The 20,753-nt window shown below is 46.7% G+C and overlaps 2 protein-coding genes across 2 annotated transcripts in view; one reads left to right on the forward strand and one right to left on the reverse strand.

The window, feature by feature from the left end:
* Positions 1–11,960, forward strand: part of LOC138351164 (neuroblast differentiation-associated protein AHNAK-like) — a 31,677-nt gene extending 19,717 nt beyond the window's left edge. Inside the window, exon 3 of the mRNA XM_069302801.1 lies at positions 10,492–11,960. Within this exon, the coding sequence (XP_069158902.1) occupies positions 10,492–11,960 (1,469 nt within the window). The remainder of the gene's footprint in view (positions 1–10,491) is intronic.
* A 774-nt stretch (positions 11,961–12,734) lies between these two features.
* Positions 12,735–20,753, reverse strand: part of LOC123764875 (mucin-22-like) — a 33,558-nt gene continuing 25,539 nt past the window's right edge. The window contains exons 2-3 of the mRNA XM_069302802.1: positions 15,358–16,061; positions 12,735–12,769 (exon numbers count right to left, since the gene is read on the reverse strand). Coding sequence (XP_069158903.1) covers positions 12,735–12,769; positions 15,358–16,061 — 739 coding nt within the window. The remainder of the gene's footprint in view (positions 12,770–15,357; positions 16,062–20,753) is intronic.

Raw genomic sequence — 20,753 nt, forward strand, 5'->3', positions numbered from 1 at the left:
ATTCAATTTATATGGTATACTACGTTCCTGTGCTTTGCTTACAATATTTTTAAATAGGTTATATTTTGAATCCACATCGAAAACCACTTTTACGTCACCTATCGCTGGGTTTACGTCTAGCTTCAAGACCGGCCCACACCCCATACCCAAGACTTTCCAATCTATTTGACCCAAAAAATTTCTTAGGCTATTGAAATCAATAGCCTAAGCTGGTGTTGAAATCATCTTTTCGAAAATCAGGCACTTTAACAGAATTTTCTCCTACAGAGCTATTCCATTCTATGTTAAATCTGATTTCTTTATGATAGCTGTTCCCTAACTCACTCCCTATTTCCATGTCCTTAATTTATGTTTCCCTGTTAGTTAACACTAAATCTTAAATATTATTTCCCCGCGTTGGTTCCTTAATGTGTTGCGTAAGAAAGCAATCGTCAATTAATTCTAGAAAGTCGTCTGCTTCATTATTCCCTGTTTTGTTCACCCAGTTTATTCCACTAAAATTAAAGTCACCCATGACATAAATACTGTTAGATCTAGATGCTCTAGATATTTCATCCCATAGATGCTTTGCTTCCATTCTGTCTAAATTTGGTGGCCTATATATAACTCCTATTATAATAATATTTGTTTTTTTCGTTTAATTCTATCCAAATAGTTTCTGTGTGTTGCTCAGTTTTGATTCTCTCTTTGAGACTACATTTCAAATTGTCCCTAACATATATGGCTACTCCCCCTCCTCGTCTAATATATCTATCTGTGTGAAATAGTTTAAATCCATTTATTTGATATTCAGCTAATAGTTCTCTATTTTCTACATTCATCCACGTTTCGGTAAGTGCAATAATATCTATTTCTTCTGTACAGATAAGAGCATTTAACTCGTTTATTTTGTTTCTTAGACTTCTACTGTTAGTGTAATATACCCTAAGTGAATTGTTATTTCGAAGCCCTTCTCTTTCCCTGATCATTTTGCCAATTCCTTTCTCCCACGAACACATACTTTTATTACCTCCTTCCTCCAAATCAATTCCCATACCACTATCTACTAACAGTTTAAACCCAAACAAACACCTCTAACCACTGGTTCCAACGAGTTCGCAACAGCAACAACCCCAGCCCTCGATAGATGCACACCCATCACGAGCATACATTTCATTTCTTCCATAGAAGTGTTCCCAGTTGTCTATGAAAGATATTGCATTTGATTAGCAATATCTTTCCAGCCGGCAATTGACACCAAGTGCCCTCGACAACCATTCATTCCCAACGCTCTTTCTTGGAAGAATGCCACATATGATCGGAATTCCTCCCTTGCTCCTAACAAATTCTTTGGCTCTGTTAAATTTCTTTATCAGAGCCTCACTCCTAACTCGTCCAACATCATTACCCCCTGCATTAATACAAATAATGGGTTTGTTCCCATTTCCCGTCATAATATCGTTCATATTGTCAACAATATCTCTAATTCCAGCTCCCGGATAGCAGACCCTTAACCTGTTCCCCCCTATCTCTGGCACAGAACGTCCTGTCTAAATACCTCACCTGGGAATCTCCCACAATCAAAATTCGCTTTGGTACCTCCTTAACTTTCTGAGCACCCTGAGGGGCCCGCGCTCCGCTGTTCCTAGTGAACTGCAGGCTCACCACAGCACTCGTCCTTCAACACGGCAAATGAATTTGCTGTCCTTAGGGCGTCTGTAGGCGGCCTTGTCAAGGTGTTCTTAAGACCCCCTGTCCTTAACGACTTTGAGACCTGGACAAATAATGGGTAAGATTCAAGCGTAGGTTAGACATATATGAATGTGTGTCTATCACGTGACGAACATTGTCAAACAACGAAGGAAATAGTACATCTTCAGAAGGATCCTTCTGAAGATGCATTATTCAATACGAAAGTATTTAAGGAATTTCTTCTTAATCCTTCGTTCGTGGTCTGACACTGTCACATGTCAGAATGAGTTTGCATGGATATAAATAGAAGATATAAAATAGATATAAATAGAAGCTGCCTCGTATGGCCAATAGGCCATCTGCACTTTCCAAATTCTAAAGTTCATTGTTCAATTTAGAATAAATTGATTCCAGGTCAATTTTGAGTCTACCGTTCCCTGTTTAATTTTGCTGTTTAACGTGGCAATAAAGATGAGTGAGTTTAGTTGCTTTATGGCCAAATCATAATATTTGCTACTGTATAATTTTCATTAATGTTTCAGATTAACGAGATTTTTTAATGAGCAAACTTTTTGGGAAAATAACATAAGCATTATTATACCTTATTTATTGCAAATATTGTGGAATTATACATTTTAAGTATGTGGCATAATGTGACTATCATGCATGAAATACATTAACAAATTTGGCCAGAGGACACGAGAGACAAGACAGGCTGCTGAGACGTGGAGCAGCCTGTCTCTCACCGAAGCAGGCTGCATTTTTCCCATTGAAGCAGGCTGCCTTTTTTTCACCGAAACAGGCTGCACGTCTATCATATCACAATCATCGTCTATCAGGTAAACGTCTATCATATCACAATCGCAGGCCGGTCACGTGTCAGTGAATCATGCTGGACGCATCTCACTGAAGCAGGCTAAGTGTGCTTACTGAAGCAGGCTTGAATCTGGGCTGCAAGTATCTTACTGGAGAAGGCTGAATGTAGCACACTGAAGGAGACTTGGCGCATCTTACTGAAGCAGGCTGGATGTGGCTTATTGGAGCAGGATGAAAGCAATACTGATCGCCTCTCACTGAAGCAGGCTGCGTGAATCTCACTGAAGCAGGCTGAATGCGACTCACCGAAGCAGGCTGAATGCAACTCACCGAAGCAGGCTGAATGCGACTCACCGAAGCAGGCTGAATGCGACTCACCGAAGCAGGCTGAATGCGACTCACCGAAGCAGGCTGAATGCGACTCACCGAAGCAGGCTGAATGCGACTCACCGAAGGAGGCTGAATGCGACTAACCGAAACAGGCTGAATGCGACTCACCGAAGCAGGCTGGACGTATATCTCTGAAGCAGGCTGGACGCATCTCCATGAAGCAGGCTGGAAACATCTCTCTGTAGCAGGCTGGACGCATCTCTCTGTAGCAGGCTGGACGCATCTCCCTGAAGCAGGCTTGACGCATCTCCCTGAAGCAGGCTTGACGCATCTCCCTGAAGCAGGCTGGACGCAAGGTTCCATGAGTCGAGCTGAACCTCAAGACTGACCGTCACTTGGCCAAAAAGACTAAACTAAGAGGGACTGTTGTTGTTGTTTCAGATTTAGCTACTCAGGACGAAGTGTCCGTGTAGCACGGGCTGTGGTGAGCCCGTAATAAGAGGGACTGAGTGACAGTTGTTATATAGTCAAGACCACCACACTCTGAACAGTCACGTGAACAGTTTCCTAGAACACACAAACACAGGAAACTGTACAAGGCCTTTATTGTCCCATTCGAGGCTCCTGTTTTAAATTCCTCCCAAACTCTTGCCTATATTTGTCAAACCTAAGCTTAAAATAATCAAATAATACCACTTCTTACTGCATAATTTATTCCAGAGATCAACCACCTACTTCCAACCCAGAATTTTCCAAGAACTTTCCTGAATCTGGAATAAATAAGAACGTAATAAGAACACAATAAAATAAGAACATATTAAACTAAGAATATAATAAAATACGAACACAAAATAAGAACTTAATAAAATAGGAACACAATAAAATAAGAACATAATAAAATAAGAACATAAGAACATACGTAAGAACATTTATCATCCTTCACTTGACGCTTTTTCACTAAATTCTAGTGAATTTAAATCCATTCTGTAGTATGTTATTAATTTGTGTCTCTGTTATTTATCACTAATTTTACAATATTATTTTCCCAGTTGGTTCCATAATGTGTTGCTTAAGGAACCAATCGTCATTAGGGCATGGTATTGTGGGTGCTATATTAAGTTGGATTAAGGCATATCTATACCAAAGGAAATAAAGAGTTAGTATAAATATGGGTAAATCAGAGTTGGAAAATGTTGTAAGTGGAGTGCCTCAAGGCTCTGTCCTGGGACCTCTGTTATTCTATATATATATATATATATATATATATATATATATATATATATATATATATATATATATATGTATATATATATATATATATATATATATATATATATATATATATATATATATATATATATATATATATATATATATACATATATATATATATATATATATATATATATATATATATATATATATATATATATATATATATATATATATATATCATACATACTTGTGTTCATACTTGTGTTCATAATGTTCATAAAAAATGGATATAAGTGGGAAAAGCTTATATTTAAGAAAGATCTGGGTAAATACTGGTTCGGTAACAAGGTTGTTGATTTGTGGAACCAATTACCGCGTAGCACAATAGAAGTAAGATTCCTTGATTGTTTCAAGTGTCGGCTAGACATTTATGAAAGAGGTTTGGTGGTTATAAATAGGAGCTGCCTGATTTGGGCTAATAGGCCTTTTGCTGTTGTTGTTGTTGTTGTTAAAGATTCAGCTACTAGGAACAAAAAGTTCCAAGTAGCACGGGCTATGGTGAGCCCCTAGTAGACTTACCTGGCACAGGAGCGGGGCTGTAGCTTGAGGGTTTTTGCAGTTACCTTCATTCTTATGTTCTTAATGTTATGATGACCAAGAAATGATGTAATTGAGATTTTGATGGTGGATCTGAACTTACAGAGTATTGGGGATAGAATTTCAGAGATAAATGTAGCTTCAGCGATTAGATTAATGAGAGGCGGGAGAGTTAATGAGTTAACCCTCTCACTTCAAAACATGGGAAAAACTGAATAATGCATGTGAGTATAATAAGAGAGCGTACATGAGGTACTAATGGTCTAATGTTACAAAATATGACGCTTGCAAGAATGTGTTGCCAAAGAAACTACACCACCATGGAAGGCATGTAACGTGGATGAAGTAATTATTCCATCAAGTTCAAGTTCAAGTACGTCTATTGAGACAATAAAATAAATCTCAAAGGGACAGAGTTGCTTAGGCTATTTCTATCCTCTTCTACTTCAAGTCCCTCAAGAGGCGCACACATCCAGTGAGGACAAATCACAGTACAAGAAACACATTTAACATTGCAGGTTAATATAGTAAGCACAGCATATAAGTGTTACACTCTTGGGACAAAATGCTTGTAGTTCCTAAGTATTCTGGCTATCATACCATTATCACACATCCAAAGAATTTGTGGTACACTACTTATTTCCTATAGTTATCAATAAGTTGACTCTCTAATACATAATGATCTAAGGTGTGGGCGTGCACCATACTACACACTAATACATAATGATCTAAGGTGTGGGCGTGCACCACACTACACACTAATACACAGTGATCTAAGGTGTGGGCGTGCACCACACTACACACTAATACATAGTGATCTAAGGTGTGGGCGTGCACCACACTACACACTAATACATAGTGATCTAAGGTGTGGGCGTGCACCACACTACACACTAATACATAGTGATCTAAGGTGTGGGCGTGCACCACACTACACACTAATACATAGTGATCTAAGGTGTGGGCGTGCACCATACTACACACTAATACGTAATGTTCTAAGGTGTGGGCGTGCACCATACTACACACTAATACACAGTGATCTAAGGTGTGGGCGTGCACCATACTACACACTAATACATAGTGTTCTAAGGTGTGGGCGTGCACCACGCTACACACTAATACATAGTGATCTAAGGTGTGGGCGTGCACCACACTACACGTAATACGTAATGATCTAAGGTCTACTACATAATTTACACTCCTTATCTTTCTCCTTTTATTCTCTCTATTATCTTTCATGAAGAGTTTTCAGACTCTTAACTTGCTGATGTGTGAGTAGTCAACAGCACACTTTTAATACCCTTTTAATATCCCTTTTGCTATGCACATCATCAACTTGTACACCTCTATCATGATACCCTAACTCTTCACCTTTCTAGAGAATGTAATTTAAGAATTGCCAATCTTTCTTCATATGACAGGTTTCTAATTTGAGGGATTAACTTTGTCATCCTACGCTGGACGCGTTCTGGTGAATTTATATCCATTCCATAGTATCCTCTTGAGCAGAATCATTGCTAAAGATGAATCATGTCTAAGAGTCAATCTGCCGCCATCCCTCACGCCTCGCCTGGTGTAGCCCACTCAGACATTTTCCCCTCAAGATGATCCATGGTCGAGAGTTCGATCTGTGTCGCATCCATCATGTGCTCTTGAGAGCCAGCTCACGGCTCTTACACACGCACCTGGTGTCTGATCTCTGTCCCACGTCGCTCTCTTAAGAGGCATATTCTGCTTCAGTCCTCCATTCCTCTTGCTCTCCCGTTCTCTATTTTAGTGTGAGTTGGTTGTGGGAGCTGCCTCATGCATATTGCACGAAGACAGTTATGCACCCTTCTCTTCCATTCCTTCATCCCTTCCTTCGTCCTGGAATATTTCCATAAATCATTTAGAGTTTCTGACTTCCTCTTATCTCTCTCTCTCCCTCCCTTGCATTCCTCCCTTGATGGTGTAGTGTCCAGCTGATAGTTGTATTGCAGGCGATGAGTCACAATAACGTGGCTGAAGTATGTTGACGAATCCACACACTAGAAAATGAAGGGACGACGACGTTTCGGTCCGTCCTGGACCATTCTCAAGTCGATTGAGTCAAGACAATCGACTTGAGAATGGTCCAGGACGAACCGAAACGTCGTCGTCCCTTCATTTTCTAGTGTGTGGATTGGTAAACATGATTGTATTGCTCACATACTCTAAAACTAATCTGTCATTATATGTGACGGAAGGTAATATGTGTTATACGAGCTGAACGGCAGACTAAATGGCTGTTGCCTCGTTCAAGGTTCAGAGGTAAATATGTAATTTGTGAACACATGTGACACAACTACTGAGGTAACTTAAGCAAAACTGTTCTCTTTATCACATGATACAACCTACCCTACCCTACCCGTATCCTACTGTACCTTATCCAACCGTATCTTACTGTACCTTATCCTACCCTATTCTACCGTACCCTATCCTATACTATACCCGGGTTTGGAACAGGGCTCTATATGAGAGGATTTAAGTCTGGCATTATCGAGACAAGACTAAGAGGTTTTAAGAATTTTGTAGATGTGTGTGTGTGTGTGTACTCACCTAGTTGTACTCACCTAGTTGTGCTTGCGGGGGTTGAGCTCTGGCTCTTTGGTCCCGCCTCTCAACCGTCAATCAATAGGTATACAGGTTCCTGAGCCTACTGGGCTCTATCATATCTACACTTGAAACTGTGTATGGAGTCAGCCTCCACCACATTACTTCCTAATGCATTCCATTTGTCAACCACTCTGACACTAAAAAAGTTCTTTCGAATATCTCTGTGGCTCATTTGGGCACTCAGTTTCCACCTGTGTCCCCTAGTGCGTGTTCCCCTTGTGTTAAATAGCCTGTCTTTATCAACCCTGTCGATTCCCTGTGTGTGTGTGTGTGTGTGTGTGAGGTGGGGGGGGGGGAACAACTTAACTACACACCCCAGACTCTCAACTAAGGCTCATTTTGAACTCCACGGTCCCCCATCGTACAAATTACACTGTACTGTGAAGAGTAGCGGCTTGTATATATCCACGTTTTGTATGGACGGGTTAGGAGGGTGGCTTGGGCGAGTACGTATCTGGTTAGCTTAACACCATGCATTTTGTACGCTGTGGCCAGCAGGAGTGAGACCAGGGCCGTACGCTGTGGCCAGCAGGAGTGAGACCAGGGCCATAATCGCAGCCAACTCACGCTCACTGCACTACACGGATTGATTTTGAGTTTACTTCTCCATGGCAAAATTACAAAAATTGTTCACGTTTTTGGATTATTTGAGAGTGTGAAATTGATGGCAGCATAACTCATGAAGAACATTGTGGCTGTGTGTTCATGTCTCCGAGTCGTGCCGGCGTTCTAGAACACCATCTAGACCAACTTAGACACAATCGACTTAGACCACAATCGACTTGAGAATGGTCCAGGACGAACCGAAACGTCGTCGTCCCTTCACCTTCTAGTGTGTGGTCTGGTCACCATACTTGAGCCACGTTATTGTGACTCATCGCCTGCAACTTAGACGCAACATCAGCGGGTTCAAGTTGGCATTAGAAACTTTAATAACATGTTTAAGTTGATAGTGTAATATTCTTGAGGAAGACGTGGAGCCACCACCCTCGCTGCTGAGACTGCTGTGATGGTGGAGTCACAGGAGAACATTTACTAGCCCTCAGCAAGCTCTCAGCAGCTCGTCCACACACTCTTGTGTTTCAGCTCCTAAGCCCAGCCACTTGGGCAGTAGCGACGGTCTAGCTACAGCCCAATTGATTGATTGATGAAGATTAAGCCACCCAAAATGTGGCACGGGCATGAATACCCCTTAAGTGATGGCCCTTTGGAGTCCTTACCAGTATCAAGAACTGATACTGTAGATCTGTGGAGGTGCGACTGCACCCTGCGTGACGGGAGATGTCTCCCATGTACAGCCCAAGTGTCGGCGTCGGTGTTCAATCCCCGACCGTCCAAGTGGTTGGGCACCATTCCTTTCCCCCCGTCCCGTCCCTAATCCTTATCCTGACCCCCTTCCCAGTGCTATATAATCGTGGTGGCCTGGCGCTTCCCCTGATAATTCCCTCCTAAGTCCTGACTACATCAAAAACTAGTTTTTATAAAAACTTATTTTTTTATGTCATTCACTCTAGTGGTTTATTAGACTCAAGCTTCACTAACATCTTTGTTTCTAGTTGTTTCTACTTTACTTGTTGTTCCTCGCTTTGAACACTGCTTCTTTGTCTCTTGTAAATTCCGACAGAATCGTTTATGTCGTTGTCATGTCCTGTATAAGTCCTCTCTCTTGCAATGTAACGAGGTAATGTGATCTGCCTTCCCCAGTGTTCAGTGAAGTGACCTCAGACTGCACGAGGAGGGTGGAGGAGGATGGAGGAGGGGGGAGGAGGGGGAGGAAGAGGGGGAGGAGGAGGAGGAGGAGGGGAAGGAGGGGGAGGAGGGGGAGGAAGAGGGGGAGGAGGAGGGGGAGGAGGGGGAGGAGGAGGGTGGAGGAGGGGGAGGAGGGTGGTGGAGGGGGAGGAAGAGGGGGAGGAGGAGGGGGAGGAAGAGGGGGAGGAGGAGGAGGGCCAACATATCAGGGTAAATATGTCGTATTAAAAGAAGTCAAAAACCTCGCCACACACAAAATATTTGGATACAATTAAATGAAAAATAAGATTTATTATTATGAACATCTTTATGTACACAATTAATAACAATTGTGACTAATCAGAGTACTTCAAATAGGTCTTATCATAGTGAGGATAATGCTGATATTGACTCACAGAACAGAGGGTCATACACAAGACAATAGATCTCAACTAAAGGCTGAATCACACACACACACACACATATATATATATATATATATATATATATATATATATATATATATATATATATATATATATATATATATATATATATATATATATATATATCAATTGGTCCCCAGGACTATATGCAACTGAAAACTCACACCCCAGAAGTGACTCGAACCCATAGTGCCAGGAGCAACGCAACTGGTATGTACAGGACGCCTTAATCCGCTTGACCATCATGACCAGACATAAGGAGGTGATAGTCGAGGCTATTTGAACCCCCCCCCCCCCACCGGCACCCGGAAAGATTACCATCCGGGTGCCGGCGGGGCGGGGGGTGGTTCAAATAGCCTCGGCTATCACTTCCTTATGTCCGGTCGTGGTGGTCAAGCGGATTAAGGCGTCCTGTACATACCAGTTGCGTTGCTCCTGGCACTATGGGTTCGAGTCACTTCTGTGGTGTGAGTTTTCAGTTGCATATAGTCCTGGGGACCAATTGATATATATATATATATATATATATATATATATATATATATATATATATATATATATATATATATATAAATATATGTTTCAATGTACGAATATATAAAAACAACATTGAATTGTTCACTGCCACACAGGGGCCGGGATAGGTTCATAAGTGATGCAGCTTTAATATAAAATAAATAAAATTGTTCTTCATTCTATAAAATGGACAAGCAAATTTAGGATAGATTGTTAGGATGTCGTCCAGTACACTAGATTCAATGAAATAATTACACAGGGCGCCTGGTGGCTGAGTGGACAGCACTCAGGACTCGTAATCTTGGGGACCGGGGTTCGATCCCTGGCGATGGCGGAAAACAAATGGGCAAATTTTCTTTCACCCTGTTCACCTAGCATTAAATAGGTTTCTGGGAGTTAGACAGCTGTTACGGGCTGCTTTCTAAGGGGATGCGTGTGTGTGAATAAAAATGATCGTTGATTGATTGACAGTAGCGAGGCGGGCCGAATGAGCAGAGCTCAACCCCCGAAAGCACAACTAGGTGAGTACAACTAGATGAATCCAGCTGGCGGTACAAGAGGCCAGAAGTGAGGTACAAGAGGCCAGAAGTGCGGTACAATAGGCCAGAAGTGAGGTACAAGAGGCCAGAAGTGAGGTACAAGAGGCCAGAAGTGCGGTACAAGAGGCCAGAAGTGCGGTACAAGAGGCCAGAAGTGAGGTACAAGAGGCCAGAAGTGAGGTACAAGAGGCCAGAAGTGAGGTACAAGAGGCCAGAAGTGCGGTACAAGAGGCCAGAAGTGCGGTACAAGAGGCCAGAAGTGCGGTACAATAGGCCAGAAGTGCGGTACAATAGGCCAGAAGTGCGGTACAAGAAGCCAGAAGTGGGGTACAAGAGGCCAGAAGTGCGGTACAAGAGGCCAGAAGTGCGATACAAGAGGCCAGAAGTGCGGTACAATAGGCCAGAAGTGCGGTACAATAGGCCAGAAGTGCGGTACAAGAGGCCAGAAGTGCGGTACAAGAGGCCAGAAGTGAGGTACAAGAGGCCAGAAGTGCGGTACAATAGGCCAGAAGTGAGGTACAAGAGGCCAGAAGTGAGGTACAAGAGGCCAGAAGTGCGGTACAAGAGGCCAGAAGTGCGGTACAATAGGCCAGAAGTGCGGTACAAGAGGCCAGAAGTGAGGTACAAGAGGCCAGAAGTGCGGTACAAGAGGCCAGAAGTGAGGTACAAGAGGCCAGAAGTGCGGTACAAGAGGCCAGAAGTGCGGTACAAGAGGCCAGAAGTGAGGTACAAGAGGCCAGAAGTGCGGTACAGGAGGCCAGAAGTGCGGTACAAGAGGCCAGAAGTGAGGTACAAGAGGCCAGAAGTGAGGTACAAGAGGCCTGAAGTGCGGTACAAGAGGCCAGAAGTGCGGTACAAGAGGCCAGAAGTGAGGTACAAGAGGCCAGAAGTGAGGTACAAGAGGCCAGAAGTGCGGTACAAGAGGCCAGAAGTGAGGTACAAGAGGCCAGAAGTGCGGTACAAGAGGCCAGAAGTGAGGTACAAGAGGCCAGAAGTGAGGTACAAGAGGCCTGAAGTGCGGTACAAGAGGCCAGAAGTGCGGTACAAGAGGCCAGAAGTGAGGTACAAGAGGCCAGAAGTGAGGTACAAGAGGCCAGAAGTGCGGTACAAGAGGCCAGAAGTGAGGTACAAGAGGCCAGAAGTGCGGTACAAGAGGCCAGAAGTGCGGTACAAGAGGCCAGAAGTGAGGTACAAGAGGCCAGAAGTGCGGTACAAGAGGCCAGAAGTGAGGTACAAGAGGCCAGAAGTGCGGTACAAGAGGCCAGAAGTGCGGTACAAGAGGCCAGAAGTGAGGTACAAGAGGCCAGAAGTGCGGTACAAGAGGCCAGAAGTGCGGTACAAGAGGCCAGAAGTGAGGTACAAGAGGCCAGAAGTGCGGTACAATAGGCCAGAAGTGCGGTACAAGAGGCCAGAATTGCGGTACAAAAGGCCAGAAGTGCGGTACAAGAGGCCAGAAGTGCGGTAGAAGAGGCCAGATTGAGGTACAAGAGGCCAGAAGTGCGGTACAAGAGGCCAGAAGTGAGGTACAAGAGGCCAGAAGTGAGGTACAAGAGGCCAGAAGTGCGGTACAAGAGGCCAGAAGTGAGGTACAAGAGGCCAGAAGTGCGGCACAAGAGGCCAGAAGTGCGGTACAAGAGGCCAGAAGTGCGGTACAAGAGGCCAGAAGTGAGGTACAAGAGGCCAGAAGTGCGGTACAAGAGGCCAGAAGAGAGGTACAAGAGGCCAGAAGTGAGGTACAAGAGGCCAGAAGTGCGGTACAAGAGGCCAGAAGTGAGGTACAAGAGGCCAGAAGTGAGGTACAAGAGGCCAGAAGTGAGGTACAAGAGGCCAGAAGTGAGGTACAAGAGGCCAGAAGTGCGGTACAAGAGGCCAGAAGTGCGGTACAAGAGGCCAGAAGTGAGGTACAAGAGGCCAGAAGTGCGGTACAAGAGGCCAGAAGTGAGGTACAAGAGGCCAGAAGTGAGGTACAAGAGGCCAGAAGTGCGGTACAAGAGGCCAGAAGTGCGGTACAAGAGGCCAGAAGTGAGGTACAAGAGGCCAGAAGTGAGGTACAAGAGGCCAGAAGTGCGGTACAAGAGGCCAGAAGTGAGGTACAAGAGGCCAGAAGTGCGGTACAAGAGGCCAGAAGTGAGGTACAAGAGGCCAGAAGTGCGGTACAAGAGGCCAGAAGTGAGGTACAAGAGGCCAGAAGTCTCTACACATAACCACATCATTACCAGAACTATCATGACAAACAACATCAAAATAACCGACACAAACAGCGACGGTACAAAACTGGACATCATTGACTCAAACAATTTTTAATGATTTATCTCGCCATTCACTGTTATCTGGGGGGGGGGGGGGCGTAGCGCATGGTCGCTACCACTGTAGGTCACAGTGTGGTCGTGGGGGGGGGGGCGTAGCGCATGGTCGCCGCCACTGTAGGTCACAGTGTGGTCGTGGGGGGGGGGGGGGCGTAGCGCGTGGTCGCTACCACTGTAGGTCACAGTGTGGTCGTGGGGGGGGGGGGCGTAGCGCATGGTCGCTACCACTGTAGGTCACAGTGTGGTCGTGGGGGGGGGGGGCGTAGCGCATGGTCGCTACCACTGTAGGTCACAGTGTGGTCGTGGGGGGGGGGCGTAGCGCATGGTCGCTACCACTGTAGGTCACAGTGTGGTCGTGGGGGGGGGGCGTAGCGCATGGTCGCTACCACTGTAGGTCACAGTGTGGTCGTGGGGGGGGGGGGCGTAGCGCATGGTCGCTACCACTGTAGGTCACAGTGTGGTCGTGGGGGGGGGGCGTAGCGCATGGTCGCTACCACTGTAGGTCACAGTGTGGTCGTGGGGGGGGGGCGTAGCGCATGGTCGCTACCACTGTAGGTCACAGTGTGGTCGTGGGGGGGGGGGCGTAGCGCATGGTCGCCACCACTGTAGGTCACAGTGTGGTCGTGGGGGGGGGGGCGTAGCGCATGGTCGCTACCACTGTAGGTCACAGTGTGGTCGTGGGGGGGGGGGGCGTAGCGCATGGTCGCTACCACTGTAGGTCACAGTGTGGTCGTGGGGGGGGGGCGTAGCGCATGGTCGCTACCACTGTAGGTCACAGTGTGGTCGTGGGGGGGGGGGGCGTAGCGCGTGGTCGCTACCACTGTAGGTCACAGTGTGGTCGTGGGGGGGGGGGCGTAGCGCATGGTCGCTACCACTGTAGGTCACAGTGTGGTCGTGGGGGGGGGGGCGTAGCGCGTGGTCGCTACCACTGTAGGTCACAGTGTGGTCGTGGGGGGGGGGGCGTAGCGCATGGTCGCTACCACTGTAGGTCACAGTGTGGTCGTGGGGGGGGGGGGGGGCGTAGCGCATGGTCGCTACCACTGTAGGTCACAGTGTGGTCGTGGGGGGGGGGGCGTAGCGCATGGTCGCTACCACTGTAGGTCACAGTGTGGTCGTGGGGGGGGGGGGGCGTAGCGCATGGTCGCTACCACTGTAGGTCACAGTGTGGTCGTGGGGGGGGGGGGGGGCGTAGCGCATGGTCGCTACCACTGTAGGTCACAGTGTGGTCGTGGGGGGGGGGGCGTAGCGCATGGTCGCTACCACTGTAGGTCACAGTGTGGTCGTGGGGGGGGGGGGCGTAGCGCATGGTCGCCACCACTGTAGGTCACAGTGTGGTCGTGGGGGGGGGGGGGGCGTAGCGCATGGTCGCCACCACTGTAGGTCACAGTGTGGTCGTGGGGGGGGGGGCGTAGCGCATGGTCGCCACCACTGTAGGTCACAGTGTGGTCGTGGGGGGGGGGGCGTAGCGCATGGTCGCTACCACTGTAGGTCACAGTGTGGTCGTGGGGGGGGGGCGTAGCGCATGGTCGCTACCACTGTAGGTCACAGTGTGGTCGTGGGGGGGGGGGGCGTAGCGCATGGTCGCTACCACTGTAGGTCACAGTGTGGTCGTGGGGGGGGGGGCGTAGCGCATGGTCGCCACCACTGTAGGTCACAGTGTGGTCGTGGGGGGGGGGGGGCGTAGCGCATGGTCGCCGCCACTGTAGGTCACAGTGTGGTCGTGGGGGGGGGCGTAGCGCATGGTCGCTACCACTGTAGGTCACAGTGTGGTCGTGGGGGGGGGGGCGTAGCGCATGGTCGCCGCCACTGTAGGTCACAGTGTGGTCGTGGGGGGGGGGGGCGTAGCGCATGGTCGCTACCACTGTAGGTCACAGTGTGGTCGTGGGGGGGGGGCGTAGCGCATGGTCGCCACCACTGTAGGTCACAGTGTGGTCGTGGGGGGGGGGGCGTAGCGCATGGTCGCCGCCACTGTAGGTCACAGTGTGGTCGTGGGGGGGGGGGGGCGTAGCGCATGGTCGCTACCACTGTAGGTCACAGTGTGGTCGTGGGGGGGGGCGTAGCGCATGGTCGCCACCACTGTAGGTCACAGTGTGGTCGTGGGGGGGGGGGGGCGTAGCGCATGGTCGCCGCCACTGTAGGTCACAGTGTGGTCGTGGGGGGGGGGCGTAGCGCATGGTCGCCGCCACTGTAGGTCACAGTGTGGTCGTGGGGGGGGGGGCGTAGCGCATGGTCGCCGCCACTGTAGGTCACAGTGTGGTCGTGGGGGGGGGGGGCGTAGCGCATGGTCGCTACCACTGTAGGTCACAGTGTGGTCGTGGGGGGGGGCGTAGCGCATGGTCGCCACCACTGTAGGTCACAGTGTTGTCGTGGGGGGGGGGGCGTAGCGCATGGTCGCCGCCACTGTAGGTCACAGTGTGGTCGTGGGGGGGGGGCGTAGCGCATGGTCGCCGCCACTGTAGGTCACAGTGTGGTCGTGGGGGGGGGGGGGCGTAGCGCATGGTCGCCGCCACTGTAGGTCACAGTGTGGTCGTGGGGGGGGGGGCGCGTGGTCGCTACCACTGTAGGTCACAGTGTGGTCGCTACCACTGTAGGTCACAGTGTGGTCGCTACCACTGTAGGTCACAGTGTGGTCGCCGCCACTGTAGGTCACAGTGTGGTCGCCGCCACTGTAGGTCACAGTGTGGTCGCCGCCACTGTAGGTCACAGTGTGGTCGCTACCACTGTAGGTCACAGTGTGGTCGCTACCACTGTAGGTCACAGTGTGGTCGCTACCACTGTAGGTCACAGTGTGGTCGCTACCACTGTAGGTCACAGTGTGGTCGCTACCACTGTAGGTCACAGTGTGGTCGCCACCACTGTAGGTCACAGTGTGGTCGCTACCACTGTAGGTCACAGTGTGGTCGCCGCCACTGTAGGTCACAGTGTGGTCGCCACCACTGTAGGTCACAGTGTGGTCGCTACCACTGTAGGTCACAGTGTGGTCGCTACCACTGAAGGTCACAGTGTGGTCGCTACCACTGTTGGTCACAGTGTGGTCGCCACCACTGTAGGTCACAGTGTGGTCGCTACCACTGTAGGTCACAGTGTGGTCGCCGCCACTGTAGGTCACAGTGTGGTCGCTACCACTGTAGGTCACAGTGTGGTCGCTACCACTGTAGGTCACAGCGTGGTCGCTACCACTGTAGGTCACAGTGTGGTCGCCACCACTGTAGGTCACAGTATGGTCGCCACCACTGTAGGTCACAGTGTGGTCGCCACCACTGTAGGTCACAGTGTGGTCGGGTTGGCTGTAAGATCCTGGTTGGGCTCCGGTTAGAGGTCTCCTGAACCTCCCAGTCAGTTCAGTAGAATTCCGGGTTGGTCGATAATGGTACCATCGTTGCAGAGTCGGTTAAGGCACGTGTCTAGGAATTACCAGATACGTGCCAAAAAATATATATATATATATATATTAGTATATTTTGGTAGCAGTCTTTCCTGTAGACATATATTATTAAATATGACCGAAAAAGTAAGATTAATAATTCTAACACGAATTTTCTCAATCTTTCGTACATTACGCTTCACTGTTGGAGGTAAATCAAAAATCACTTCTCCAAAATTCATTTTTATTTCTAGTCTGACGCGACACGGGCGCGTTTCGTAAAACTTATTACATTTTCAAAGACTTCACAAATACACAACTGATTAGAACTTGCGTTTCTCTGATTTTATATCTACATTTGAGTGAGGTGGGAAGGGTGATGTGGCATTAACACAAGACAGAACACTAGGGGATATTAATAGGGTATTAAAAGTATCAATACAAGACAGAACAGAAACAATGGGTATTGAATAGAAGTGTTTGTAGAAAGCCTATTGGTCCATATTTCTTGATGCTTCTATATTGGAGCGGAGTCTTGAGGTGGGTAGAATATAGTTGTGCAATAATTGGCTGTTGATTGCTGGTGTTGACTTCTTGATGTGTAGTGCCTCGCAAACGTCAAGCCGCCTGCTATCGCTGTATCTATCGATGATTTCTGTGTTGTTTACTAGGATTTCGCTGGCGATGGTTTGGTTATGGGAAGAGATTATATGTTCCTTAATGGAGCCCTGTTGCTTATGCATCGTTAAACGCCTAGAAAGAGATGTTGTTGTCTTGCCTATATACTGGGTTTTTTGGAGCTTACAGTCCCCAAGTGGGCATTTGAAGGCATAGACGACGTTAGTCTCTTTTAAAGCGTTCTGTTTTGTGTCTGGAGAGTTTCTCATGAGTAGGCTGGCCGTTTTTCTGGTTTTATAGTAAATCGTCAGTTGTATCCTCTGATTTTTGTCTGTAGGGATAACGTTTCTATTAACAATATCTTTCAGGACCCTTTCCTCCGTTTTATGAGCTGTGGAAAAGAAGTTCCTGTAAAATAGTCTAATAGGGGGTATAGGTGTTGTGTTAGTTGTCTCTTCGGAGGTTGCATGGCTTTTCACTTTCCTTCTTATGATGTCTTCGATGAAACCATTGGAGAAGCCGTTATTGACTAGGACCTGCCTTACCCTACAGAGTTCTTCGTCGACTTGCTTCCATTCTGAGCTGTGGCTGAGAGCACGGTCGACGTATGCGTTAACAACACTCCTCTTGTACCTGTCAGGGCAGTCGCTGTTGGCATTTAGGCACATTCCTATGTTTGTTTCCTTTGTGTAGACTGCAGTGTGGAAACCTCCGCCCTTTTCCATGACTGTTACATCTAGAAAAGGCAGCTTCCCATCCTTTTCCGTCTCGTAAGTGAAACGCAGCACAGAACTCTGCTCAAATGCCTCCTTCAGCTCCTGCAGATGTCTGACATCAGGTACCTGTGTAAAAATGTCGTCAACATACATGCAGTATATGGCCGGTTTCAAGTTCATGTCGACTAAGACTTTTTGCTCGATGGTACCCATGTAGAAGTTTGCAAACAGGACACCTAGGGGAGAACCCATGGCGACCCCATCTACTTGCTTATACATGTGCCCATCCGGGCTCAAGAAGGGTGCCTCTTTAGTACAAGCTTGGAGTAGTTTCCTCAGAATACTTTCTGGCATGTCAAGAGGAGTACAGGCTGGATCACGATACACTCTGTCGGCTATCATTCCGATTGTCTCGTCCACAGGTACGTTGGTAAACAGCGATTCTACGTCCAACGAGGCTCTTATCCCTGTGGCCCGTGCGCCCCGCAGTAAGTCCACAAATTCCTTTGGAGACTTCAGGCTGAAGGCGCAAGGAACATAAGGAGTCAGCAGGCCGTTGAGTCGCTTCGCCAGTCTGTACGTGGGTGTGGGTATCTGGCTATTGATTGGCCGAAGTGGGTTTCCAGGCTTGTGCGTCTTGACATTTCCATACGCATATCCAGGTTTATATTCCCCAATGATCTTTGGCAGGTGGAGTCCGGATTTCTTGGCGTTCACAGTTTCGATCAGTTTGTTGACCTTTGCTTTTAATTCGTGTTAGAATTATTAATCTTACTTTTTCGGTCATATTTAATATATATATATATATATATATATATATATATATATATATATATATATATATATATATATATATATATATATATATATATATATATATATATATATATATATATATATATATATATATATATATATATATATATATATATATATATATATATATATATATATATATATATATATATATTATTAAATATGACCGAAAAAGTAAGATTAATAATTCTAACACGAATTTTCTCAATCTTTCGTACATTACGCTTCACTGTTGGAGGTAAATAAAAAATCACTTCTCCAAAATTCATTTTTATTTCTAGTCTGACGCGACACGGGCGCGTTTCGTAAAACTTATTACATTTTCAAAGACTTCACAAATACACAACTGATTAGAACTTGCGTTTCCCTGATTTTATATCTACATTTGAGTGAGGTGGGAAGGGTGATGTGGCATTACATTTGAGTGAGGTGGGAAGGATGATGTGGCATTAACACAAGACAGAACACTAGAGGATATTAATAGGGTATTAAAAGTATCAACACAAGACAGAACAGAAACAATGGGTATTGAATAGAAGTGTTTGTAGAGAGCCTATTGGTCCATATTTCTTGATGCTTCTATATTGGAGCGGAGTCTTGAGGTGGGTAGAATATAGTTGTGCAATAATTGGCTGTTGATTGCTGGTGTTGACTTCTTGATGTGTAGTGCCTCGCAAACGTCAAGCCGCCTGCTATCGCTGTATCTATCGATGATTTCTGTGTTGTTTACTAGGATTTCTCTGGCGATGGTTTGGTTATGGGAAGAGATTATATGTTCCTTAATGGAGCCCTGTTGTTTATGCATCGTTAAACGCCTAGAAAGAGATGTTGTTGTCTTGCCTATATACTGGGTTTTTTGGAGCTTACAGTCCCCAAGTGGGCATTTGAAGGCATAGACGACGTTAGTCTCTTTTAAAGCGTTCTGTTTCGTGTCTGGAGAGTTTCTCATGAGTAGGCTGGCCGTTTTTCTGGTTTTATAGTAAATCGTCAGTTGTATCCTCTGATTTTTGTCTGTAGGGATAACGTTTCTATTAACAATATCTTTCAGGACCCTTTCCTCTGTTTTATGAGCTGTGGAAAAGAAGTTCCTGTAAAATAGTCTAATAGGGGGTATAGGTGTTGTGTTAGTTGTCTCTTCGGAGGTTGCATGGCTTTTCACTTTCCTTCTTATGATGTCTTCGATGAAACCATTGGAGAAGCCGTTATTGACTAGGACCTGCCTTACCCTACAGAGTTCTTCGTCGACTTGCTTCCATTCTGAGCTGTGGCTGAGAGCACGGTCGACGTATGCGTTAACAACACTCCTCTTGTACCTGTCAGGGCAGTCGCTGTTGGCATTTAGGCACATTCCTATGTTTGTTTCTTTTGTGTAGACTGCAGTGTGGAAACCTCCGCCCTTTTCCATGACTGTTACATCTAGAAAAGGCAGCTTTCCATCCTTTTCCGTCTCGTAAGTGAAACGCAGCACGGAACTCTGCTCAAATGCCTCCTTCAGCTCCTGCAGATGTCTGACATCAGGTACCTGTGTAAAAATGTCGTCAACATACCTGCAGTATATGGCCGGTTTCAAGTTCATGTCGACTAAGACTTTTTGCTCGATGGTACCCATGTAGAAGTTTGCAAACAGGACACCTAGGGGAGAACCCATGGCGACCCCATCTACTTGCTTATACATGTGCCCATCCGGGCTCAAGAAGGGTGCCTCTTTAGTACAAGCTTGGAGTAGTTTCCTCAGAATACTTTCTGGCATGTCAAGAGGAGTACAGGCTGGATCACGATACACTCTGTCGGCTATCATTCCGATTGTCTCGTCCACAGGTACGTTGGTAAACAGCGATTCTACGTCCAACGAGGCTCTTATCCCTGTGGCCCGTGCGCCCCGCAGTAAGTCCACAAATTCCTTTGGAGACTTCAGGCTGAAGGCGCAAGGAACATAAGGAGTCAGCAGGCCGTTGAGTCGCTTCGCCAGTCTGTACGTGGGTGTGGGTATCTGGCTAATGATTGGCCGAAGTGGGTTTCCAGGCTTGTGCGTCTTGACATTTCCATACGCATATCCAGGTTTATATTCCCCAATGATCTTAGGCAGGTGGAGTCCGGATTTCTTGGCGTTCACAGTTTCGATCAGTTTGTTGACCTTTGCTTTTAATTCGGCTGTAGTGTCCTTCGTTACCCTTTGGAACTTAGTTTGGTCAGAGAGTATGATGTTCATTTTCGCCAGATATTCGTCTTTTTTAAGAATGACATATATTGGCGACTTGTCACCTCTCCTGACAACTATCTCCTTGTTCTCACGAAGGCTTTTAGCTGCCGCTTTAAGCTCGGGGGACAGTATGGTGCTTCTGTAGTTGCCTCGATTCTTTCCTCCTTCTGCAATAAGTTCTGCTTGTAAGGTATCTTTGGTAGTGACCTTCTTTTGTGTCTCGAGGTCGAATATGTCG

This window comes from Procambarus clarkii, chromosome 48 (assembly GCF_040958095.1).
Source record: "Procambarus clarkii isolate CNS0578487 chromosome 48, FALCON_Pclarkii_2.0, whole genome shotgun sequence".
In the NCBI taxonomy this organism is placed as follows: domain Eukaryota; kingdom Metazoa; phylum Arthropoda; class Malacostraca; order Decapoda; family Cambaridae; genus Procambarus; species Procambarus clarkii.